Raw genomic sequence first — 24,415 nt, 5'->3', positions numbered from 1 at the left:
AACTCTGAAAGGGAAACAGAGTAGAAAGGCTTGAAAGGTTTAACAGGAGGAATACCTGGCAGTGTTAAGAGAGGGTGGATAACAAAGATGGAAGAGAGAATATGAATGGAGGTACAGTAAAATGAATGAAAGGGGTTGCTGCAGCTAGGGGCCGAAGGGACGCTGCAAAGAACCTTAAGTAATGCCTACAGCGCACCGCGTGAGGTGCACTGACGGCACTAACTCCCTACGGGAACTAAACAGGAGAATCCCAAGACATCACTTTTATGACACCATTTATTAAATTACATTATAAATCCTCTTTTACAAGATTAAGTTAGACTAAGTATCTACTCGTATAATGTATATATTAATGCCATCATTGTATATATATTAATATATTTCTAAGCGCACTACACTATTAATGCCAGTTAATAAAATAACAAACGGAACATACTGTCATAGATACTGTTGGTGCGTATTGGTTGTGTCTTTGTATGTATGTCAAAGTAAATTACGGTATTTGACAAAGATTACCTTGAAGACTGAAGACTCAGGTGAATGAACAAGACGGTTAAAAAAAATTCATTTCACAATTTCCTTGGAATAATTAATTGAAAAAATGCAGATATCACGAAAGGAACGTGGATCCTTCACTAGTGAAAATTCATATTCATTTTATATGTAATGTACATATCCCAAAGATGAGATATTTGGTGAACAAGTACATGTATAGACTGTTTCTGATGCTGAACAACGAGATATCAAACTGCACTTAAATTAGATGCCCATTCGTTGAGAATCCATCTATTGAAAGGGAACTATTCTAGATGGAGAGAAAAGGGAAAATATTCCTTTGTTTGTATTGCAAAAAAACTAAAAGGTTCTCACCGAAGCAAACTATTTTAACTGTGAAGCGTAGACTAATTTAACTTAGCTATTGTTGATGCATCTCACCTACATCTCTTCTGCGCGTTCACTACGATGAAGAATGTGTAGTCATCTTTATTTTTCCATTGCATTTTCAAACTATAGAATGCTTCCATAATTATGTGTTTCATTAACAATTTGTCCTGTTTTTAAGAAGCTACTCTGTTGGAACTAGAATATAGAATTTAGGTCAAAGGACAAGCGCTGGGACCTACGAGGTCTTCGGTGTAAGACCCTGCACTCTTTTTATATACAAAAATATTTTTTAGGCAAGTACATTGTATGTGCCTTTAGTTCTATGTCAACTCAAAAGATTACTTATTCTGTTCCTTGAATGATTAACAGGAAATGATTATTTTAATCTTCATAACGAAGAGTTTCAATTTACGAACTAGCAATGCTTAAAACAATTTCATTTGAAATGACAGAAGTTTGTTTTTATTCATATGTTAATAATTAAAAAATCTCCAAGGGACCTCGAGCTAGGATTCATGGCTTCCTTACAGAGGAAATAAAATCTGATGCTTATAATTCCCTAAAATGTAATGTTATTGTGAGGAGGCAAAGTCAAGTCAAGACCAACAGTTTTGGAGAAGGATCTTGACAGAGAGACGACTGACGAGGTTTTACGCTCATTTGTTGTCTTCTGAGAGAGAAGGATAAACGTACTCGAAGCCAAACAGCTCAGATAATGCTGCGTACTTAATAAGTAGCCACAGAACATAGCTGGAAACTCTAGTTTGTAACCCTGCTGGCGTCCCTTTGAAATGCATGTGATTAGAATACCTGCATTGGAACTCAGTTTATTCACGATAGATAAAATTAAAAAGAAAGTCTACGATTTCTAAAATCACCGACTGCTAGAGGCTCTAATTTCTTAGACAATTTTCGTAACTGTCATAGAGTAATATGCGATTAATCTACTCGTTTTGAACATCAGGTGTAACAAAAGTTCACTTTCCCAGTCATCACTCCAAATTCTAATTCCTAACTCCTCAATGTTACTTACTAACGATTTGAGTAACATAAAAAATGCCCAAAATGATTTTGATTCCAAACATTCGGCAGTGCTTAACTCATCGCTATTCCGTAATGTTTCCAAACATTACGATCTGTCCTGAATAATGTCTCTGATGATTCACAGCCTAGGTGGTCACTTTCTTCGTCCGTCTGACAGAGAACGTCTCTTTCCAAGATGGCGTCTAGAATGCCAGTTGCTCGCTCGGGTGTCGTCTGCCGTAGGCAGGAGGCGGGTTGTCTATGTAGATCTGCGCCAGGGCTGCAATGCCTTCGCTGATTTGGTCTGCCTTCGTGTTCAGGTCGGATATTGTCCTGTTTTGGTGAAAGTGAGTTAACGGATGCTACACAAAGTGTCACGTATTATGTACACAAATTCTATGTCTCTGTCTGTCTGTCTGTATATATGTGTGTGTGAGTACACACATGTATACTGTACATTGAAAACAAAATAAGAAAACAAAAAACTGACCGTTAATGATACAGGAAAAACGTTATTCTATCCATTTTAAGAATTTCAACCAATGGACCAATCACTCTGATGAGCAGGGATTAAGGGTGTGGGAAAAATGAATCTCTGAAATTTTAATTATAAGGGTATAGGAAAAATGAATCTCTGAAATTTTAATTATTTCAGAAATGTTCTTGCTGTCAGTATGCCTGCCTTTACAGTTTACTAGACTTCCTTACTCAAATTCATCAGGATAACTTTATCTCTGTACCCTGTGACGGACTAAAAAAGAATAGTCCTATTTAGTATTGTTACTATAAACTAGTTACCTGCTCTCCAATGCGGTTTTATAGGTCTATAATTAAGAACTATTTTGGTACATTTGCTGTTTTGCGTATGGAATTGATATAAGGGACTAAGAAAATTCTATAAACGCGTGATTGATTGCACACCTGTAGTAATCTCCCAGTCAAATGTCTTGAAATATTAACTTAAATCATTCTTCATTATGACATACGTAATGGAAAAATGAACTTGAAGAATCACCCATTTCAGCTAACTAATCAAATGTCCCTTTTAAAGAAAGCCAGAAGAAGAAAAGAGAGAGAAAAGAGTTAAACAAAAGAGACTATACAATAACTTTCAAAGAAACCAAGAAGAAAAGAGAGATAAACAAATTAGAGACAATACAAATTAACGAGAAGCAACACAGCTCTTGTGCCCTACTGTTGAAGATAGTCGTCAGCTCTCCTTATGGAAGAAGACGCCCACAGCATCACGCCCAGGTAGAGGCTGAAGATGATGACGAGGGGGATGATGGCGAAGAGTCCCGTTGAGAGCACCCTGGGGAAAGAGGGGGAAAACCCCAGTGATTTTTGAAATTATGGAAATTATTGGTTGATAAAAGATGAGTTTCAGTCCAAAGCGTCTGTAAGAGTTAGGCATTTTGACTGCGTGTACTGTATGTGTGTGTGTGTGTGTGTGTGAGAGAGAGAGAGAGAGAGAGAGAGAGAGAGAGAGAGAGAGAGAGAGAGAGAGAGAAACATTTCAGGACAGAAAAGATTCACCATGCATGAGGCACCACTTTTGAATCAGTAATTAAATCCAAATGAAATTCATCCTGAATTCTTTTTCACAAAAGATTTCAAGAAAACATTTCTCTTCAGCTCATTAGTAAAGGAAGAGGAGCATGCAGAAATTTTGCACAGAAACAAAAACATATATTATAATAATCTCTACAAAAGGAGCATTTTGATGAATAGGGGGTCTCAATGATATGCATATAACATTCCGTTACTTGAAAAAGGAACATTGTTTTTGAATATAGGGTCTCCCTATTATGCATATATAACCTTCCGTTACTTGCAAGTTCATAAATACATATGATTGCAAATCCCTGCCTCTAAATTAACATTAACTTCCTAAAAACCTTACGGTAGCTCTCACTGCTCTATATGCGACTGCAAATGAATTCTGACTATTGATATTGTTATGATTCAGAAGCTGAACCCTATTCATATGGAGCAAGCCCACCACAGGGGCCACTGACTTGAAATCCAACCTCTCGGGTTTTGGGTCCTCGTTAGGTTACTGAACCTTTCAGTGGCGGTTTTCCGAGCCGTTAGGTTGACGGGTTACCGGATTTAAGCAGTGGCGCAATCCGAGCCACCAGTAAGTGGCGGGATTTGAACCCCGGCACTCGACTGGTAGCAGAGAATCATACCACTGCGCCACCACGGCGGCAACTATTTAATAACTGAATCAAATTTCTACCTACGGAGAAAAGAGGTCAGACAAAGGCAGCAGCTTTGTCTCTGGTTCTCCTCCTTCTCCTTCTTCAGGCTCGAGCAACATGACCACGGCGTCCTGCAGGACCATGCTGACCTCCTGGATGAGGTCAGCTCCGGTCCTGACCTCGTGCAAGCTGGCGCCCTCAGTCGCGTCCCATTTGCCAGAGCCGGTGAAGGAATCCCACAGGACTGGAAGGTAATAATAATAATAATAATAATAATAATAATAATAATAATAATAATAATAATAGTAATAATAATAATAATAATAAAACTGTAAATCAATAATAATAATAACACTGGGAATTTAATAATAATAATATTAAAGAAAATTAATAATAATAGTAATGATAATAATAATAATAATAATAATAATAATAATAATAATAATAATAATAATAATAATAATAATAAAAGAAATTAATAGTAATAATAATAATAAACCCGGAAATTAATAATAATAATACGAAAATTAATAATAATAATAATAATAATAATAATAATAATAATAATAATAATAATAATAATGAACATCACATTTAGACTTAGCATTATCCATCCCTATGACAAACCTCTCACCAATAGCCTATATATAAAGATACAGAATTTTAGGAGCTACGGAACGGTACGTATCGTCCTCAGGGTTGGGACTTGCCGGTGCAAAAGAAAAACCGCACCTTACAAGGAACCAAACGTTTAACTATATTTTTTATGTTAGAAATCAATGAATGTGTTTAATGGTCGTCTGCTAAATGTTTTTGCCTGTTCGGTTTTCATACAGTGGAAATCATTGTACAGACGTTATTGAAGTTCTCATTCCTTACAGAATAAAATAGAATACAGAGTTTAGGCCAAAGGTCAAGCGCTGGGACCTATGAGGTCATTCACCGCTGAAGCGGAAATTGATAGTAAGGAGCTTTGACAGGTGCAACAGGAGGACAATCTCGCAGCTGCACCTTTGAAACAATTGTTAGAGAGGGGGGAAAGTTAGATGGAAGGAAGAGAATATGAACGGAGGTACAGTAAAAGGAATGAAAGGGGTTGCATCTAGGGGCCCACGGGACGCCAAAAGACACTTAATTAATGCCTACAGTGTCCCACGCGAGGTGCACTGACGGCACTAACCCACCACGGGGTCATTCCATACAGAAACTTTCTCCAGTTAAGATGATGATGATGATTATTATTATTATTTGTACAGTTGTAGTTGCATTAAAATTATCAGTTTAATCATTATTATCATCGCCATCACAAGTGTATCCTTCTGCCAAAAATGGTGGTTATATAAAGAGAGAGAGAGAGAGAGAGAGAGAGATATGTATACATTTATATATTATTCATTTGACGTGCTTGCTAACGTAGTGTTCATGTATTGTAAGTATACATAATTTCAATTTTCTCGCTTTTATATAACAACGCAAATGTAATTCTCAATTAAATTACCTTTATGCACTATAGTATCACCCAAGACACAAGAAAAATATATAGCATCTCAGGTTACAGTTAATTATTCATTTGTATTTTTATTACACCGGATGTTAGCGGAATCTTCACGCAGAATCTACACTGATATATTAATGGCCAGGAATTTCCCGTTGTTAAAAAATTTTTTTTTTTCATTTTTCTCTTTACCGAACGCTGGACATTCGCAATAGAAATGACATCTTTCACTGGACTCTGAGGATTTTGCAGTTTTTCCGAATCGGAAAAACACAGACATATTAACACAGTTGAAATTGGTTACGACTGAATTAGATTGTCGCAAAAAAAAAAGTGGGGGGTCGCAAAGTAGCCAATACAGGTGGCGGAACTTCGTCATCTCTTACGTATTTCAGTCACCTTTGTAAGACAAAGCAAAGGTCATTATATTAACCAGTCATTTAGTTATAGGTATATCCTTCATCTTCCAATTAGAAAGAATCATATAAACGATTATGCCACTGTTATAACGATTACACATGTCCGCGATCGAGTGATATCGTCTAAACGAACAGAAGTGGCTACAACGTTGCTAACTTGTCATAAGGAAAGATCTTGCAATGTTAGTTTAGTTTACAATTTCGTCAGGCGATGGCTGTGACGCCCAGGTCATCCTTTCCTAGATCCTTTACAGAGGTGAAAATGAGTCCATGGAAACAGAATTATTAAGGAATTCGAGATCTTACATGTTATAATAAAAGTCCGTCGGAGGGGACAAGTTCGATGAATGACCTAAGCAAACATGACAACGTGTCTCCATGACAAATTCTCGGACCACTTGGAGAATAGAATAGGATATAAAATTTAGGCCAAAGCCCAAGCGTTGGGACCAACGAGGTCATTCAGCGCTGAAACGGAATTGACACTAAAAAGGTTTGAAAGGTGTAACAGGAAGAAAACCTCGCAGTTGCACTTTGAACCAATTGCTAGGAGAGTGGAAAGTAAGGTGGAAGAAAGAGAATATGAATGGAGGTACAGTAAAAGGAATGAAAGGGGTTACAGCTAGGGACCACTCGGAGGTACCCAACTTGAGTTTTAATGAGGCAAATTGCTACGTTCATTAAATTTGTATGACAGTACGCTTGAGGTCAATAAGTATCATTGTAATTCCGAACACAACTCGTAATAATTACAAAGTTTATTCTCCTCGGAACGCCTGGAATACAGAGTTTACCTAAACACGCTCAAAGTTACTTACGCGAAGCTATGGTTAGGAAAACTTTCATCAAATCCATGTTTATGAACGGCAGAGACTTTAGTACTTCGTCTGCACACGCGCGCTCGCAAGTCTCTAGATGTAATAAATGAATAATCAGATCACAGAATCATATCACCGCTTTGCTAATTAGTTAGGCGTTTCCTTTTTCAGCTCTGAGTCCACTTTATTGTCATAACAAGACACAATCAATTCGTGCAATGATTTAGTAAGTTGTCTTCACATTTCATTCAGTTATTCACCACAATGGTTCACATCTTGACTGGCGCTCAAAGCACCTTAACTTTTAGAAAGCACAGTTTAAAATAAGGCGTGCTGCAAGGTCGAACTGTTTGGTATGTCGTCTTACGACTTTCTTTAGCTGATAACGTCACCACGCACATTCGTATCTTGCAGGACCAAACTGAGACACAGGTGCTATCTCCACCATGACCTGGAGTCAACTAACTTGAGCGCGAACTCTGCCACGGTCTATATAAACTTCTGCCAAAAGCCCTTCACCTAGAATGTAAGTCTGCGCACTTGAAAAAAAAGTCGCCAGCTCCAGCGACAGGCAGTTCAGCAACGACGCTCTGCCATTGGTCGAGGGTTTGTTTACGTCTGTAGCTCAGAGGAATTCCGAAGTCAGAGAGGGCCAAGAGGTCAGGACTTGCGGTTACCCTTATGTCATTCTTGCGTGGATTGGATGAGGTATGGAAAAGGCGTCAAAAAAAGAAAGAAAGAAAGAAAGAAAAAAAAAAAAACTCCGCGGTTCAAATGGTATATAGTGGTTCTGTTATATAATCACTGAGCATTACTTGAAAAGAAGAAGTGCATTTTCCCCACAGCACTCGTTGCAAATCGCAATTCTTGGCAAAGTTAATCATATATTATTATGAATGTCTTTTCCTGTAATACTACAGTGTAATATGAAAATAAGAAGGCCCATAAAACACTATTTAAACGTTGAAACCATATATTTCGGGCACTTGTTTCTGTGCCCCTGTTCACTGGTAGAATATGGACAGGTGGAAAGTTACAATGGTATATATACAAAAACATGAAGGTGTGGCCTTAGGCCTCCGATGTTATGGAGGTGGTTTCAACGTTTAAATAGTGTTTTATGGGCCTTCTTATTTTCATATATTATTATGTTTCATTATAAATTTGGATGGAGCCCAATAATTTATTAATCTGTTCAAAGCCTCCCCAAAATAGCTAAGATCATTGTTTCTAATAAATGCAGGATAGTTACGATTCCATGAAGCATCTCCAACTTATTTTATTTATCCAAAACTCTGAGAAAAATCGTTTGCACAATAGACTTGCAATCTGAACAGGAAGCAATTAAATTGATTTTGTCAATGAATTGTCATAAAACAAGAGGGTTAGTGATCCATCGATTTATCAAATTTTATAAATTTGCGTTGCTATATATAAAAGTTATGTATATTATATATATATATATATATATATATATATATATATATATATATATATATATATATATATATATATATATATATATATATATATATATATATATATATATAAACAACAATTCAACCGCCCAAAAGAATTATCAGATATATTCTTTGCAGACGCAAAATACGTAAAAATAATAGGTCTTTTCCTCCCTACATCTTTCTGATCCTTTGCGTGGTAACGAGTGCTGGATCCCCCCCCCCAACCTTTTTTTTTACTCTATGTCTTAAGAAAAGGCGACCTTTTGGCCACAATACACATTTGCGGGTTAGAAACTTCTCAGCGCGTAATAAACCCCTGGTTGTAATGTGCACCAAAACTGCCTAGAACTGACAGTTTCGTCCCCATCGAGGTGCAAATTCATTCAGAGTCATAGGAAGCACAGAAGACACTTTCAGCTGACATTGTTGCACGTACACGAATCGAATTACCGGCAGGTTAAATACTGGTGTTTCTTTCTAAACTGAATATCCTCCGGATTTAAAGTTTTGATGATGAGGGGTTTCTTAATTTTAAAAGTATAGTATATTCACCTGTAGCTTCATACATTTTAATATTTATTCATCACTTTACCTCTCCTCGGATACATAAAACATTTAAAATAAATCCTAAATAAATTTCTAAAGAAAGCGAGATACTTCGAGCGTTGAACTGAATATAGAATTTAGGCCAAAGGCCAAGCACTGGGACCTATGAGGTCATTCAGCGCTGAAACGGAAATTGGGAGTAGAAAGGTCTGAAATGTGTAACAGGAGGAAACTCCTCGTAGTTGCACTATGAATCAATTGTTAAGAGAGGTGGAAAGTAAGATGGAAGAAGAGAATATGAAAGGAGGTACAGTAAAAGGAATGAAAGGGGTTGCAGCTAGGGGCCGAAGGTACGCTGCAAAGAACCTAAAGTAATGCCTACGGGGATTTCGAGCATTGAAATCAAGACATATAAACAGAATTAATCTCTTGATCACGGCACTCAGCGAGATGCTTTGATTTTGTAATCCGAGCAATTCGACAGGATGATTATTGCAATTTCTTGCAATATTTGACAGATGGCGCAGTGTTTAGGCCAAGATGTACTTCTAGCGTTAATTACGTGACTTTTATGCGGCTCCGTGTATTTGTACAACCTTTATTAAGATCATATAAGCAATGAAAAGATACAAATAAATAAATATAAATTATTTTCCCAGAGAAAGGCAACTACTCAACACTGTCTCTGAGTTCAAAGTTTATACTTCGGGAGCCTGTTCCTTGGAGGACATTATTATTATTATATTATTATTCAGAAGGTGAGCACTAATCATATAGAACAAGCCCACCAAGAAACCATTGACTTGGCATTCAAGTTTCCAAAGAATGTGGTGCTCATTCAAAAAAAGTAACAGAAGGTACTGAAAAGCATCAGTTCTAAAGTCGACAATTCCTGCAATACTGAATAATTATGCGCTGTAGACCTTGACAGCCCAGTGGTAAGAGAACTCGTCACTGAAGTCGGAGGTAGTTGTCGCCGGTGGTTCGAATCCACCAGGTGACTATCACCTGTCAATTTTAACTTCCCTTCGGTATTATTTCGGATGGGGAGAATTGGATCTCAAACGACGTTTGTAGTTTGGTGTTTGTGAGCAAAAAAGAACGGGCAGACATTGTTTTGCTTGCATAGAATGCAATACACAGCAATGAAGGAATGATAGTCCAGTTATGTTGCACTCCTTTCTTGAAAACTCACATTTATATCGAGAAAGATGCACATTGTGTGAAAATTTACTTATTTCTCTGTCATGTTTATGGCAATTTCATTCGCAAAGTGAATTGTTTTGTGCGGAAATTTACCTTCCAGTCTCTCAAATCGAAGGTAAGGTAATGAAGGAAGAGAATATTAATTAATAGTGAAGTGCTCAGCTTATTATTAGTAATCTGATCTATTCGTTTACTTCTTAGGAAGAAGAATCCGTCACATGATAACTAATTGTTTTTGCGTTCTAAAATCTCTTACACTAACGGAAGAAGAGGAGGAACCGACAATGTTATCGCTTCCTCTTCAACTTAACTGGTTCTTCTTCATTTCTAACCTACGTTGCAAAACCCAATTTGCAACAGATCCCGCCCAACAATAGCCTGCTTCCGATCAGAGCGGGTCTGTTATCTATACCAAGGTCCCTAACCTTGGCCTATACGCAATTCCACTCACTGCTTTCCGTACGGCTCAATAAAGGCACAAAAACGCCTTTGTTACTGGGTCAGTGAGGCGTCTTGTTGATATCTGGGGGGGGGAGGTAGGTAGGTGTAGGTTTATGGCTGGGAAGGAGTGGTGGGTTGGGGGGGGAATCCATTGCCGTGTTAAGAGATATTAGGGGAGTCACCGCGAGTGGGTTATCACCAGCCGTACCAGCGAAGGGCTGGTGACTCTCCTTCGGCCTCTGACCCTCCCAACCGCTCCGCTGGTGGCATGTTGCGGTAGACCTCAAGATGGGGTATGAGAGGTGATCGCTGCCGCATTTTTCCCCGGAAATTGGCTGAGACTCGAGTGTATTCACACGCTCGGGAAGTGTGATGACACAATCGACGTCTTGGCTGGTCGAACGTCATGCGAATGTCTAAATATGACAAGAATTTCGGGATGTTGTCTGTGCGTGTGTTACTGTTGTGTTTACAGTATACAGACACACAGACACACACACACACACATATATATATATATATATATATATATATATATATATATATATATATATATATATATATATATATATGAATGTTAACATACCGAAAGAAATCATGTAAGCTTGTTAGGCAGGTGAAATTAATCTTGTCATCACTGACGAACAGGTACAATGACAAAGATAAATGAAATGCCTCTTATTTAGCAATAACCCTTTTGTCTCTTACCTTGAATTTGTGACGTGGAAAATGTTCAATTCTTTTTGATAGTGTTTATCATCATTATTATTATCATCCCTAATGAGAAAATTATGAATAAAGAATGTTAAGATCCCAAAGCAGGAACATTTACTGAGACAATGCAGTATCCAGCAATACATATCAAAGGAGTACCAGTGATTTCTGAATCGTTAACAATCATATATCACTCATTATAGCTGTATTTTTTGCTAGCTTCTTTCAGAGGTAATTAAATCAACACAGCAAAGACAATTTTTATTGAATAACGAATGGGAATATATCAAACACTATGTTATCTAAAGGTTACAGATAAATCAAGTCAGAAGCTGGCACATGGTTAGAATCACCGCACACTGAAACCTGACGGCAGAACTCGCCGTATAATTTTCCGGCATACCGAAGCGAATAATTCTGTATTATTTCTCAGAGGTAATTTTTAGGAGAATATAAAGCACCAAAGAAGGTATTTAATAAAAAAAAATAATTGGCGTTAATTAAATAAATTTTTTTTTAAAATTGCCTCATATGAGTTCCGTTTCTCTGGAAGCAGTTTCGATTTTGCCTCCTCACCAGAACAGCCGTCTCTCTCTCTCTCAGCCGCCCGTCAGAGACCCGTGCCAGGTGTAGAAGCAGCCCCCAACCTTCGCCGTCGACCTCCCGCCGCATCCTGACCTGACCTCTCGGCGAGGAAGGAGTCCCAGTGACCCAGAGAATCGGCGAATGGGCGGCAGCGGCGATGAGGGGCGTGGTAATGGGACAGCTCGGGCGGATGTTATGGGTGTAAACGAACTCCTTCCTCCTGCTCCGTAGGGGAGTGGGTGGTGTCAGCGTCTTTCTTCGGAGGAGTCGTGATCCCCTCGTTAGCTAATGGTCGCGGTCTTCTTCTTCTTCGTCGTCGTCGTCGTGATGCTGCAGGGCCCGACCCAGGGCCTCCAAAACATCCTGCAGGATACTGCGGAGGGAAGGAGGGAGAGAAACAAGGGTCTTAATAGGGAGTCTGGTCTGTTAGGCGAGAGGAGGCGAACATGCACGGCTCGTTTGCGGCCGCCATCCGTCATACGGGTAATGACGAGACAAAGCAACTCAATGGCGGTTGGCGAGGAACCGGGCGTGCACCCCCGCATCGTCAGCTAATGCAAATTGCAGCCGCCGGAATAAACAGGGCCGTCGGAGGAAGTGTCGTGCGGTTGACTTCGAATTTGGCGTGGCAGGCACAAAAGAGGAGGATGCTGAGAGGGGGGGGTGGAAGGGGGAGGCGGTAGAAGACACCCAGTGTATGGAGAAGTCAGTAAGAAGAAAATAAGTTCTTTAGGATTTTTAGAATAGAGAATTGGATATAAAATTTAGGCCAAATGCCAAGCGCTGGGACCTGTCAGGTTATTCAGCGCTGAAACTGAAATTGACAGCAAGAAGGTCTGAAAGGTGTAGACAGGGGATAACCGCGCAGTCTGTATGAGGTCAAATTCGATACAAAAATTGTAAAAAAAAAAAAGAAATTACACCAGAAAAAAACAATTTTCAACAACAGTCCATCTTAGATTCTTTGTCCTATATAATTTCGGCTAAAATAGGTGCACTATGAAACAGTTGTCAGAGAGTGGCAAGTCAGATGGAAGAAAGAGGATATGAACGGAGGTACAGTAAAAGGAATGAAAGAGATTGCAGCTAGGGGCCTACAGTTCACCAAGTGAGGGGCACTGACTACACTAACCCCCATACAGGAAAATCTTGAGAAAACAGCCACCTTTATCAGCGACTGGACCACTATGGAAAACCAGATGACGTCGAGAAGGGGGAACATTCCTCATAATCCTGTGATTTATTATCAAAATGCAGACTCAAACCGCAGCGTCCGCAGTCAGTAAACTCATAAATTCCTGACGGAGATGACGCATCTTGCTTTAAAATGTCATGGCCATGTTTAGGTTTCCTTTTGATGATGTAAAGGTAACTCTGTTGCGGATTAGAGCTTTTATACTTCCTATTTTCACACACAAACACAAAGAAAGTGTGTACAAATGTTTCACAGTCTAAATTATCTGTTGAAAACCATATCAATGGAATTTTTTGGCACAATAACTGAAATGGAAAATGGGGCTGAGACGTGGTCAATAAAGAAGGCTTCAAGAAAGGAAGAGTTGGAAGTGGCAGAGATGAGGATGTTGAGATGGATGTGTGGGGTCACGAGAAAGGATATCAGAGGGACAGTCAAATTGGTAGAAGTGTCAAAGAAGATTCAGCAAAGAAGATTGCAGTGGTTTGGTCATGTCATGCAGAGAGAGGAGGATCGTGTGTGTAGAAGGGTCATGGACATGGAGGTGGTTGGGAGGGGGGGAGGAGGAGGGGAAGGCCAAGATTCAGATGGAAAGATAACGCAGCAAATGACATGCGGGGAAAAGGGTTAAGAGAACAGGATACGCAAGATAAGAGAAGATGGAAAAGGCTTACACGGAACAGCGACCCCATATAGAGACTGGTAAAGGCTGAAGGCAAAGAAGAAGAATAATTAAAACGGAAAATAAAGATATTTCTAAACTATGGTATAAAAGTGTGAAAGTGCAATGTCTTATAAATTTCAAATTCAGGCTAATATAGAAATACGATTAAGAGCTCGTTGTTACGAAGCACTATGAATTTAGCGTGTGTTGACTTACTTACCTAGTACTTGTTTATTTACTTGTTTGCATATTACCTGGAATGCTCTTCCCGTCCGGAATCGAAGGACCTCGGCGCCAAGTCGCCGAAGAAGGCCCCTGAATTCATTTACTTATTACCTGGAATGTTCTTCCCGTCCGGAATCAAAGGACCTCAGCGCCAGATTCCCGAAGAAGGTCCCTGAATTCATTTACTTACTCAGTATTTGTTTATTACCTGGAATGGGCTTCCCGTCCGGAATCGAAGGACCTCGGCGCCAAGTCGCCGAAGAAGGCCCCCGTCGTGTACTCGTAGAAGATCAGGATCAGCACTAGCCAGAGGGTGATGAGTCCTATCACAGGAGTCTTGACGGCGACGTTGCTCAAGGGCGCGATAATGTTCGCGTGGCCCGTCGTGTAAAACTGCAAGAAAGGATACGTTTAACCGGAGGCGTCGAAGGATATGTGAGGATAGGATGAGTACGTTTCAAAAGAAAAATGAAAAAATGAGATGGAGGATATATGATGATAGGATGAGTACGTTTCAAAAGAAAAATGGAAAAATGAGATGGAAGATATATGAGGATAGGATGAGTACGTTTCAAAAGAAAAATGGAAAAATGAGGGATCGAAGGATATATGAGGATAGGATAAGTATGTTTCAAAAGAAAAATGGAAAAATGAGATGGAAGGATATATGATGATAGGATGAGTACGTTTCCAAAGGAAAATGGAAAAATGAGGGCTCGAGGGATATATGAGGATAGGATGAGTATGTTTTAAAAGAAAAATGGAGAAATGAAGGATGGAAGGATATGCGAGGATAGGATGAGTATGTTTCAAAAGAAAAATGGAAAAAAAATGGAAAAATGAGGAGGAGGACGTTTCAAAAGAAAAATGGAAAAATATAGATGAGGATGAGGATAGGATGAGTACGTTTCAAAAGAAAAATGGAAAAATGAGGGATCGAAGGTAAAGTATAGGATGAATAGGTTTGAAAAAGCATGTTTCAAAATAAAAATGGAAAAAAAAATGGAAAAATGAGATGGAAGGAAAGTATAAGAATAGGTTGAGTATATTTCAAAAAAAAATGGAAAAAAAAATGAGGATGGGTTGAATATATTTCAAAAGAAAATAACAGAAAAATGAGAGAATAACCACCACAAAAAATACAATAGCCCAGCACAAACACGTTTCAAAAAAAAAAAAAATGGATAAAAGAAAAATTATGATAATGGACCAAATACGTTAAAATAAAACTGAAAAGAAGGAAATATGAAACAGAAAAAGCTGAAATAGATAATAAAAGAAATGACGATGAAGGAATTAAAGGCCATCATCTTAAAAAAAAAAAAAAAAAAAAAAAAAAAAAAAAAAAGGTCTTATCTCCCTTTGGCTAAAAATGCCTGGATCCATCAAGAAAGCAAGACTCACCAACATAGCTTTGAAGAGGTTATTGATGATGTTGTGGAAGTCGAAGAAAACAAAGTAGCGTCCATTTGCGTCCTTTAATTCGACACCTTTCTTCGTCAGAGCTGGCTGACCTTCTTCCGCCTCTCCTCCGCCATCTTTGGTCTCTTCTGCTACGGAGAAGCCTCCGTTCTGCGCAATGGCTGCCGCTAGGACTGGAAAGATGGAGAAAGAGTTATTATTTTTGTACAAAAGGCTGATAAATATGAAAAATGCAGCTGAATCCCGAGGACACCAATAGACCCGATTCAGATATTATACAAAATTTTTTCTGCTCCATGCAAAAGTACAATAAACTGCCTTTCTCAGTGAAATATAAATATAATCCACAGATATTCATGGCATGATAAAATTTTCTACAATTTTTTGCCTATAGTGAAACTAATTTTCAATTCTTACGCCAGTATTTGTCGTTATCTATGACACACGTTTATCTAATTTTCACCTGTATAATTATTAACGTTCAGTCATCAAGTTGCTGTTGTCGGGGACATGTGTAGATTTTCAGAAACAGATTTACAGGTTAGGAGGCAGGTTTTTAAGGATCATTTAGCCAATGCTGATTTTATAGAATATGTTGAGAGTGTGGATGATATATGTATATGTATATATATATATATAATATATATATATATATATATATATATATATATATATATATATATATATATATATATATATCATATTTAATCTATATAAATATTTCCTCATCATGTTTTAATTGTCTCTGCAAAGAAGAAGAACCATGTTTAATATTGTCTCTGCAAAGAAGAAGAAGAAGAAGAAGATGAAGAAGAGGAAGAGGATGCAGAAATAGATCCCCAATGAATACGATGGTCTCTAATCATTTCCTTGACAAGCGTGGCAGAGGAAGTGCCGTTGTTCCTTAACCTCTGATCTTTGACCTTGACTCATTCAGGAATGTTTCATGAACCGGGTTTCGTTAAATACGCTAACTCGAGCGTTTCGTCAGGGTAATATCTCTTCTATAATGCAAATGAATATTCTGGATGCTGGAAGGACTCCAGGCCTACATTTTTCATGTATGCATGAAACAAACATCTTGAGTGAGCTCGAAGTAAAATTAATGTCTAAAGCTGAAAAATAACAAACATTCGAACCATTTCTAAAGGGTAAGATTTACCTAAGAAAATATGAGCATTCCAACATTACAAGCACGTACAGAGTGCTTAGCAGATGTCGCAAGAGCATCTTATGTCCAAAATGTTGGTCAGATGCGAGCGGATGTATGTTTTTAGGACGCTAAATCAAGATGATGCCTGTCGAGACGTCTAACAATGACTGGCAATTTGTCACGACACTGGATGACTTGAATAAAATGAAGAGACGTTCCTTATTCACATCTGCGTCTGTTGTGAATAAAGGGGTTTGTGTTATGCGTATCAGAAGGGTTCTACAATGATCTAAATAAAGATTGACGAAATATTATGTTCTGTACTCTCTTACATTCATGCACTTACAATAAAAGCTTGTTTCTTGTCTTCTAAAACGATATTTTTTTTGTTATTTTCTGTAAATGGTGCTATCGTGCAGTGAAGAGGATTTCATTTCATGATTTAACATTCCTTCATTGTTTACAAGTTGCGTTCTCAGCGTTCAATTAACAGCACAAAGATGTATCTATACCTATCAATTTCTAGCCAAGGAGTAAACTTCTCTATCACTGTTCTGAAGCGTTCTCTTGGCTCGAGAGTATAACTTAGCTATTTTTTTTTAGGAGAAAGTCCTATGTGATATACTGTCACACGTGACTTTTACTGGTTATTGTACAACCTTTACAGGGTCACGTACATTTGTCTTGGCTCTGTACGAACTGGTAATGCTGACAATCCGACATTAACAATTTATGTGTTCGTTCAGGAAGATCTCTGTAAAAAGGACACGTTAATCAAAATTTAAAATATTGTTATTCACAACATTTGACAAGTCACTGGTCTCTGCAATGATTGAATGCTCTCTTAAAACACCATCTTGATACCTCTATAGACCCCCAAATATGAAATTACTCTTACTATTATCTTTTGAAGCAGAGCAGAAGAGTAAAAGAATTTGAGAAATGAAAGAGGTCACTGCGAAACTCACGAGACAAAAACACACTCCTTTGTTGAAGGAGAGACAAAAGTATTAATTCTGCGTTGAGTAAAACGAAGGTATATGCTTCCGCGTTGAACGATAAACAAAAGCATGCTTTTACGTTGAATGGCAGACAGAAACATGCTTCTGTGTAGAAAAATAGACAAAGCTAAGGTCTAGCATGAATGGCTAAAGCACGCCCCTATGCTACAAGGTAGACGAAAGCATGCTTGATATTTAAAGGTAGGAAAGCATGTTCCTCTGTAGTAAAGTAAACAAAAGCATGCTTCCACGTTGAAGGGTAGACAAAAGGATGTTCCTGTGTTTAGCAGTAGACAAAAGCAAACTCCCATGTTGAGGGACAAACAAAAACCTGTTCCCATGTTGAAGACTAAGAACGCAAAAACATGCTTCCATGCTGAAGAGTAGACAAAATATGCTTCCAGGATGAATGAAAGACAAAAGCATGCTCCAGTGTTAAGAGGCGGACGAAAACATGCTCCTGCGTTGAAGGCATACTGAAGCATATTTTTGTGCTGAAAGCTAGATACCACAGGCGTGAATAGCATGGAAGACGAGGGGAAAGTTTTCCGGTAAACTCCTTCGAGAACGTAGGATGAAGGACGGAAAAAATTGTTTTAGTGAGATAAAAACCAGAGTAGAGTCGGTCTTTATATCCGTTTGCATAAGTTATATAAGATAGTTCTTGTTTTTTTACACTGCGAGGGATGAAAATCGTTCAACTTCCTTCCCTCTATTCAATAACTTCTGCAGCCCAAGAAAATACGGTCATGCTTTTTATTGGAATTACCCAGATGCGGTATCTTACCTAATATGACGACTGAACGTCGGCTGAGCATTTCGGTTACAGGGATTTTCCGCTTGAAAAAGAAAAGAAATGCTTCTTTCTTCCAGAAAAAAAAAAAAAATGGAAGAGTCCACTGGGAGTGACCTCCTGTCTCCAGAGTAAAGTTCTTTTCAGTCGCTTTTAAAAATTTTTCTCTTTTTAATTCACATTAAGATCTCTCCACCTCAGAGAGCGTCAATATCACAGACTAGTACTTAAACGAAAAGTTCTGCGTTCCGAGTTTCGGACAGAGTTAACAATTCCCACTGATTGAAAAATACGTCTCGATTCGCTTTCTAGAATCCACAATATCTGTAGAATGAAAAAAAAAAAATTCTTTCAGACCACTTGAATTACTTTTCACACACCAGCAAGTTTGTCGCACCCACAACACGCAAGCCATTCATAATAATCTATGGGCTCTGGGTCTGTTTCTAGTACATGACAGGTACTCAGTGCCGAACAGCAATCAGCCATAATAAAACCACAAGATAGGAAAGCGAAGCATCAGTAGAAAAAAGTTCGCGGGCATCTCGTCTCCTCCTCCTCCTCACGTGAAAAAAGTCGATGGTTCGGAACCGTTTACGAATTATGAAGTTTTCGAACTTGTGGTTTTATGATAGAGTTTTCCAGACGTTGCTGGTTTGTGTTTGACAGAAACCAAAGTCGTTTATCGAAAATCACACGTCGCTTGACAGAATCTTAATTATAGTCATTAAGGCAGTTTTAGTGGATTATTGATTATGATGCACATTCATTCACAAACATTACACACACACACACACACACACACACACACACACACACACACACACACACACACACACACACACACACACACATATATATATATATATATATATATATATATATATATATATATATATATATATATATATATATATATATATATATATATATATATGATATATATATGATTTGTGTGCGTGTATTTGCACGCGCGCAGTAAAACAAAGACGGGATAAAATCTATATAAAAAAAAATGGTTGTCACAGCAGTCACTGTTGAAATCCGGAATACCGAAATGAATAAATAAACGAAAAAAAAAAAAATCAGCGGGACCAGCAACCTGTCTTCGCCAGTCTTGAGATGAACCAATAAAATGAAGGAGGGATATGCGACAAGAAGCAATTGTCAATACTCGTTCCACGGTGGTGCAAAGTTCGGCGACAAGGCGCAAGAAGAAGAAAAGAAGCGGCCGCAGGTCTCAATCTCCGCGCTTCTCTTAAACAGTTGTTGCTAAGTTCCGCGAACCTGGAGAAGTGGAGACATCACAGAGAGGCATAAAAGAAACCGCTTCCATAGTTCTTCCCACCCACGGAATCTGCATCCGTAGCGAGGAACGGAGAACCGCAAAAACCTCTATGTTGTGTTTCAGAGGCGCTGCGGACGGTGTAGTTAAGAGCGCATCTTTCACGCGCGTCTCTCTCTCTCTCTCTCTCTTTCAAAAGATTCCTAAAGACTCCTTTTGGGCGGCAAACGTCTGTCCATATATGCATCCCGAAACCACAAAGTACTGGCGGATGATTGCTCGTGGCCAGAGAGTCTTGAAATGTTTTCTCATGGTCTGGTTTTTCGGATGTTACCTAAGGTCTCTTTGGAAACGAGAGACGCATTTTAATGAGTCGCAAAAAGTAATACGATTTATGGGCTTTTTACAGCAATATGATGATTTACAGGGCGAGTTCTGCTCGTAGATCTAGAATTCCACTCTGCAAAGCCGCAACAACAGTAACAACAAATAACTTTTTTGATAATGATGACATTACTGATGATAGTACCAGTGGCTATATAAAACACTGGGAAACGCTCAATATGAAATTATGTACTGTTAATTAATGAGATGACCAGCACGATACTGATTTTCATGACATGATAACAAACAGTTATTCGAATATTCTTTAGCCTTTTTAAACGCCTTCTCAAGGTTTTTTAGCATCTGCAAAGCAACGACAGTGTGAAATCCTTCATTATTAATCATAAACAAATTTCTATATGGGAAACACAAACAGGAAAATATGCTTCTTAAGATTTTCCGGAAATGTATACATTCCATGAATTGTCTTGAAAAAAATAGCTGCCAGGTTGTGTGGCGTCAATAACCTAGGTGATGTGACGCCAGTTTTAGTAGTCATAAATCAATCAATTGTCCCTCCTGTACAGCAAACTGTCCAGAATTTTCCTTAACAGAACGGGCATCTCGAAATCCATATTCACTTTCCGAAATCGGAGCCAGAGTCATCTTCCCGTATACAAGAAGAAGATGCTGACACAAAATGACGTCAATTTAAAAACACGAAATGTTCCTTTCACTAAACTGAACAACGCTTCTGATATTACGTCATTCCGCGAAACTGAATTGTTCGCACGAGAACGCGGAAGAAGAAGATTATGAAGATTAAGATTCTGACAACGCCGCGGCAGCGGTGAGCGTATCTCGCGTCCACCTTACGTACTGACAGACAGAGCAAGGTACCAATTCCAAGTCACACCTCTGGATGGCTTCCGAGACGCCTCTCTCTCTCTCTCTCTCTCTCCCGCAGGCCGCAAGCAAAGCGGAACCCCCCCCCAAATTTAGAAACCTTTTACGATGGGTTTCTCGTCGGGGACGGCGGAGCCACGCGAGCGCTATTTTTGAGGTTGTTCGTCATCTTAGAATCGCCAAATGGAGTTCATTAGTTTACTGTGGCCGTGCATAATAACGGTGCTTTCTGTTTCGGGTCAGAGGGACGGTGATGTTTTTTATATATATATGTATATATATATTATATATATGTACATATATATATATTATATACAAGTGTGTGTATATATATATATTATATATGTATATATATGTATGTATGTATATATATATATATATATATATATATATATATATATATATATATATATATATACATATACATATACATGAGCGTGTGTGTGTTTGTGTGTCTATAAGTGTGCGCTAGTGTTTGTGACTGTATAATGTATATACACGGACAATTATCACGTGCACTTCAAACAATGACGCTAGCTTCCGGCAGTGCAATAAATAATAAAAATTAAAACACATGACACCTGTTGAAAAATGCCTATCTAATCCTTCTCAGCAATAAATTAAAAATGACAAAAGGAGATATTTTTCTCTCATTATTTATTGTGCAATATCAGTGTCTGTAAAGGAACTGCAAGTCATACATTTATAATGTCTCTCCATTTGCAAGATGATGTACATAATACTCGGTTATTATTTTTTAAGAAGAGATTTTGATAAGACATGGTTTAAAGAATGCTATTATCTGAACAAAAGACGAAAGAGAAAACATGAGGAAAATTGAACTATTTTCTCTGTTTACTCAGAGACTGAGTTAAGCCACTTCCTAATAAACTTGTAAAAAAAATAAAAGACTGGTTAACATTATGTTTAATATCCCCTTATAGTGCAAATATACAAGAGAAATATATGATAAAAAGCAAAGAACTATCAAAGAGAGAGAGAGAGAGAGAGAGAGAGAGAGAGAGAGAGAGAGAGAGAGAATAGTTGAATAAAGAATCTTAATATCATTACTTTCGAATATGTAGGTCTGAGGGATTATCTGATTGAACTGAAATATAAAAGAATTATCTTACAATGAACTGGTTCAGATGACTATATTTGGAACTATTAAACCCGTTGCTTGATTGATCAACTATTACATCCTGGCGTTGCAACCACCAAAGTCACCGTCACAAAACAATCGGATTTAACTGATCGAGAATACATTTGAATAATTAGAACGAGATTTTGCACTGGTATAGAAAGCTTATGAGTCTAAAGGCTTTACAAAAATTAAGCTGGGAGCTTTGGTTTCCAGCCTCAGTATTACGAAGTTAAAGGTTTTATCCCTCTTCTGCAACACGCCCACTCCACCCCGCCCCCCCTGGAATCCTCCAATCCCTCAAGTCAAACCCACAATGCTCTTAACCGTTAAACTCAACCACTGCAGTAATTCAACTCGATAGTGAAGAGAACTGAACATTATCTCACATTATGTCGGTCTGTGGTGCTTTCATACTTAAGCGATGAAAGCAACACTGCGTTCTGATTTCAGTTAAATGCTACAATTAACTTCGAAGACTAACCCTAATCGTCGGACGTTTAAGATAATTCGTGAGCTCTTTTATGGCGTTATATAGCTACCGCGTGAAAACAATCTATTAACACTTGTGCTAGCTTACTATATGCAAGTTTGAAACCACAATTTATTAAAAGAAGAGTTTCATTTATCTTTTCTGGGTGAAATTAGACTTTTAAAGTGGTGAAGTTTGTTTTGCCACGTTTTAAAATATATTTAGTAAATGAGATTTTTCCCGTCTAACAGATGTTACTTAGGGAGGTGAAAGTTGATAACTATTTAATGCTTTCTCTACAGATTTATTTTATATTTGATCTAACAATAAAAAAAAACTATATGCTGGAGCTGAAATAAAAGGACTGTTAAGGCCCACAGGGATATTAGAGAGAGATAGAGATTTATACGTATAGATTCGGATACTTATACATAGACTATGTATAACGAACGAATGAGGTAGGTGTAAATCAAAGGTTATTGCATTAAAGATATTTCCAGCATTCATGACTATATATATATATATATATATATATATATATATATATATATATATATATATATATATATATATATATATAAATAATACACTGTAAGCAAGGTATCAAGAACACTCAGTAGGGAGTACTTTTTACAAGAAGCCGGAACTAATTAAGATGTATCGTCTCGCCTGAGCACAAACTGAACAATTTACCCGGACAATTGACGACCACTGATGTTTAGCTCTTGGACAGCCAAATCTCAGTAATCAGCTTCCGGGTTTTCAAGCCTAATTTTGCGCAGTTTTTTAATTTCTATACATTTACAAGTTTCCTCCTGTGGAATATGTTTTATTCGAGTTTGTGTGTGTGTGTGTGTGTGTGTATTAGGAGAAGAAAGAGAAAAAGAAAGAGAGAGGAGTAGATGGAGAGATATTTAGTGTTATTTTATTTTACTTTGTGTCCATTCACATATCTCAACTTCTGCAATCAGGAGAGAGAGAGAGAGAGAGAGAGAGAGAGAGAGAGAGAGAGAGAGAGAGAGAGAGAGAGAGAGAGAAATGCAACTGAAGGAATATAAAACTGAGAGAAATGAAAATTGAATTAAATGATTAAAAAAAGATAGAGAAACATACAAGAAGATGAGAGAGAGAGAGAGAGAGAGAGAGAGAGAGAGAGAGAGAGAGAGAGAGAGAGAGAGAAATGCAAGTGAAGAAATATAAAATTGAGAGAAATGAAAATTGAATTGAATGATTAAAAAAGAGACAGAGAAACACACAAAAGATATGTGTGTGTGAGAGAGAGAGAGAGAGAGAGAGAGAGAGAGAGAGAGAGAGAGAGAGAGAGGAAATAAATACCGTAGAGGTTTTTGGCTCCGCTTCCCTCCTAATTAGCATAAACACAATGTACTGTTAATTTAGACGCCTCAGCGAGAACTCATCCTTCATGCACAAGATGCTTAGCGGACGTAACCAGTCGCTCACACACACAGTGTAGTCGCAGAGCGAATATTCCGGCTACACGCACATACACAAAGCTATATACACATTCATACACATTCACATCTACCTTCATAGAATTTATCATTCGTAAAAAGACGACGGCATCAAATGCTTTGTATTAATCTTCTATTGCTTAAATAATGATTAATGAAGGGAAACTGTTTTATATACTTTAATTTGCATTTATCTCTAAATGTAAGATTTTTTTTCTACCTATAGAAAGAAATGGAAGTGATAGATGCATATTTATGTACCAGTCTTTATGCTCTGCCGATATAAGGGCATAAAAATAAGTTAATATATTTACAATAAATCATATATTTATGTTTGTATGTTTCCCCTCCTACCCACCTCCCCCCCACCCTGCTTGTCTACTCCCCCTTCCCTATCCTTCTCTTACCATTCTCCACCCCCACACCCTCACTACAACCTTCTTTTCTCCACTTTATAACAAATAAGGTAAAAAGTATTGAATGAACCTCTCGAATTCTCAGTAGCTTTTGACACTCTGTTAGGCTACCTAATACCCTCATTATCTTCAGTTGCTTCTTTCGAA

The 24,415-nt window shown here is 38.0% G+C and overlaps 2 protein-coding genes across 2 annotated transcripts in view; both read right to left on the bottom strand.

Annotated features, from left to right (window-relative positions):
* Positions 1–262: 262 nt before the first annotated feature.
* LOC136827661 (uncharacterized) lies at positions 263–4,346 on the bottom strand. The gene is made up of 3 exons (XM_067085131.1): positions 4,155–4,346; positions 3,104–3,220; positions 263–2,241 (listed from the first exon to the last, which is right to left on the bottom strand). Exons 1-3 carry the CDS (start codon positions 4,253–4,255, stop codon positions 2,112–2,114), a joined length of 348 nt encoding a protein of 115 aa, XP_066941232.1. The 5' UTR covers positions 4,256–4,346; the 3' UTR covers positions 263–2,111.
* Positions 4,347–11,496: 7,150 nt separating this feature from the next.
* The window catches only part of LOC136827796 (uncharacterized), a 28,651-nt gene continuing 15,732 nt past the window's right edge, over positions 11,497–24,415 (bottom strand). The window contains exons 3-5 of the mRNA XM_067085255.1: positions 15,288–15,478; positions 14,092–14,276; positions 11,497–12,172 (exon numbers count right to left, since the gene is read on the bottom strand). Coding sequence (XP_066941356.1) covers positions 12,085–12,172; positions 14,092–14,276; positions 15,288–15,478 — 464 coding nt within the window. The 3' untranslated portion in view covers positions 11,497–12,084. The remainder of the gene's footprint in view (positions 12,173–14,091; positions 14,277–15,287; positions 15,479–24,415) is intronic.

The sequence above is a fragment of the Macrobrachium rosenbergii genome, chromosome 42 (assembly GCF_040412425.1).
Source record: "Macrobrachium rosenbergii isolate ZJJX-2024 chromosome 42, ASM4041242v1, whole genome shotgun sequence".
In the NCBI taxonomy this organism is placed as follows: Eukaryota; Metazoa; Arthropoda; class Malacostraca; order Decapoda; family Palaemonidae; genus Macrobrachium; species Macrobrachium rosenbergii.
This window is presented reverse-complemented; position numbering and strand designations above follow the sequence as displayed.

Bases quoted from the DNA above. Each gene is read 5' to 3' on its own strand.
- LOC136827661 (XM_067085131.1), bottom strand. From the start codon at position 4,255: ATGGTCCTGCAGGACGCCGTGGTCATGTTGCTCGAGCCTGAAGAAGGA. The intron at 3,221-4,154 runs GTAGGTAGAAAT...CTCTTTCCCCAG, and splicing joins TTGTCTGACCTCTTTTCTCC to GGTGCTCTCAACGGGACTCT. The intron at 2,242-3,103 runs GTAGGGCACAAG...TCACCAAAACAG, and splicing joins GCTGACGACTATCTTCAACA to GACAATATCCGACCTGAACA.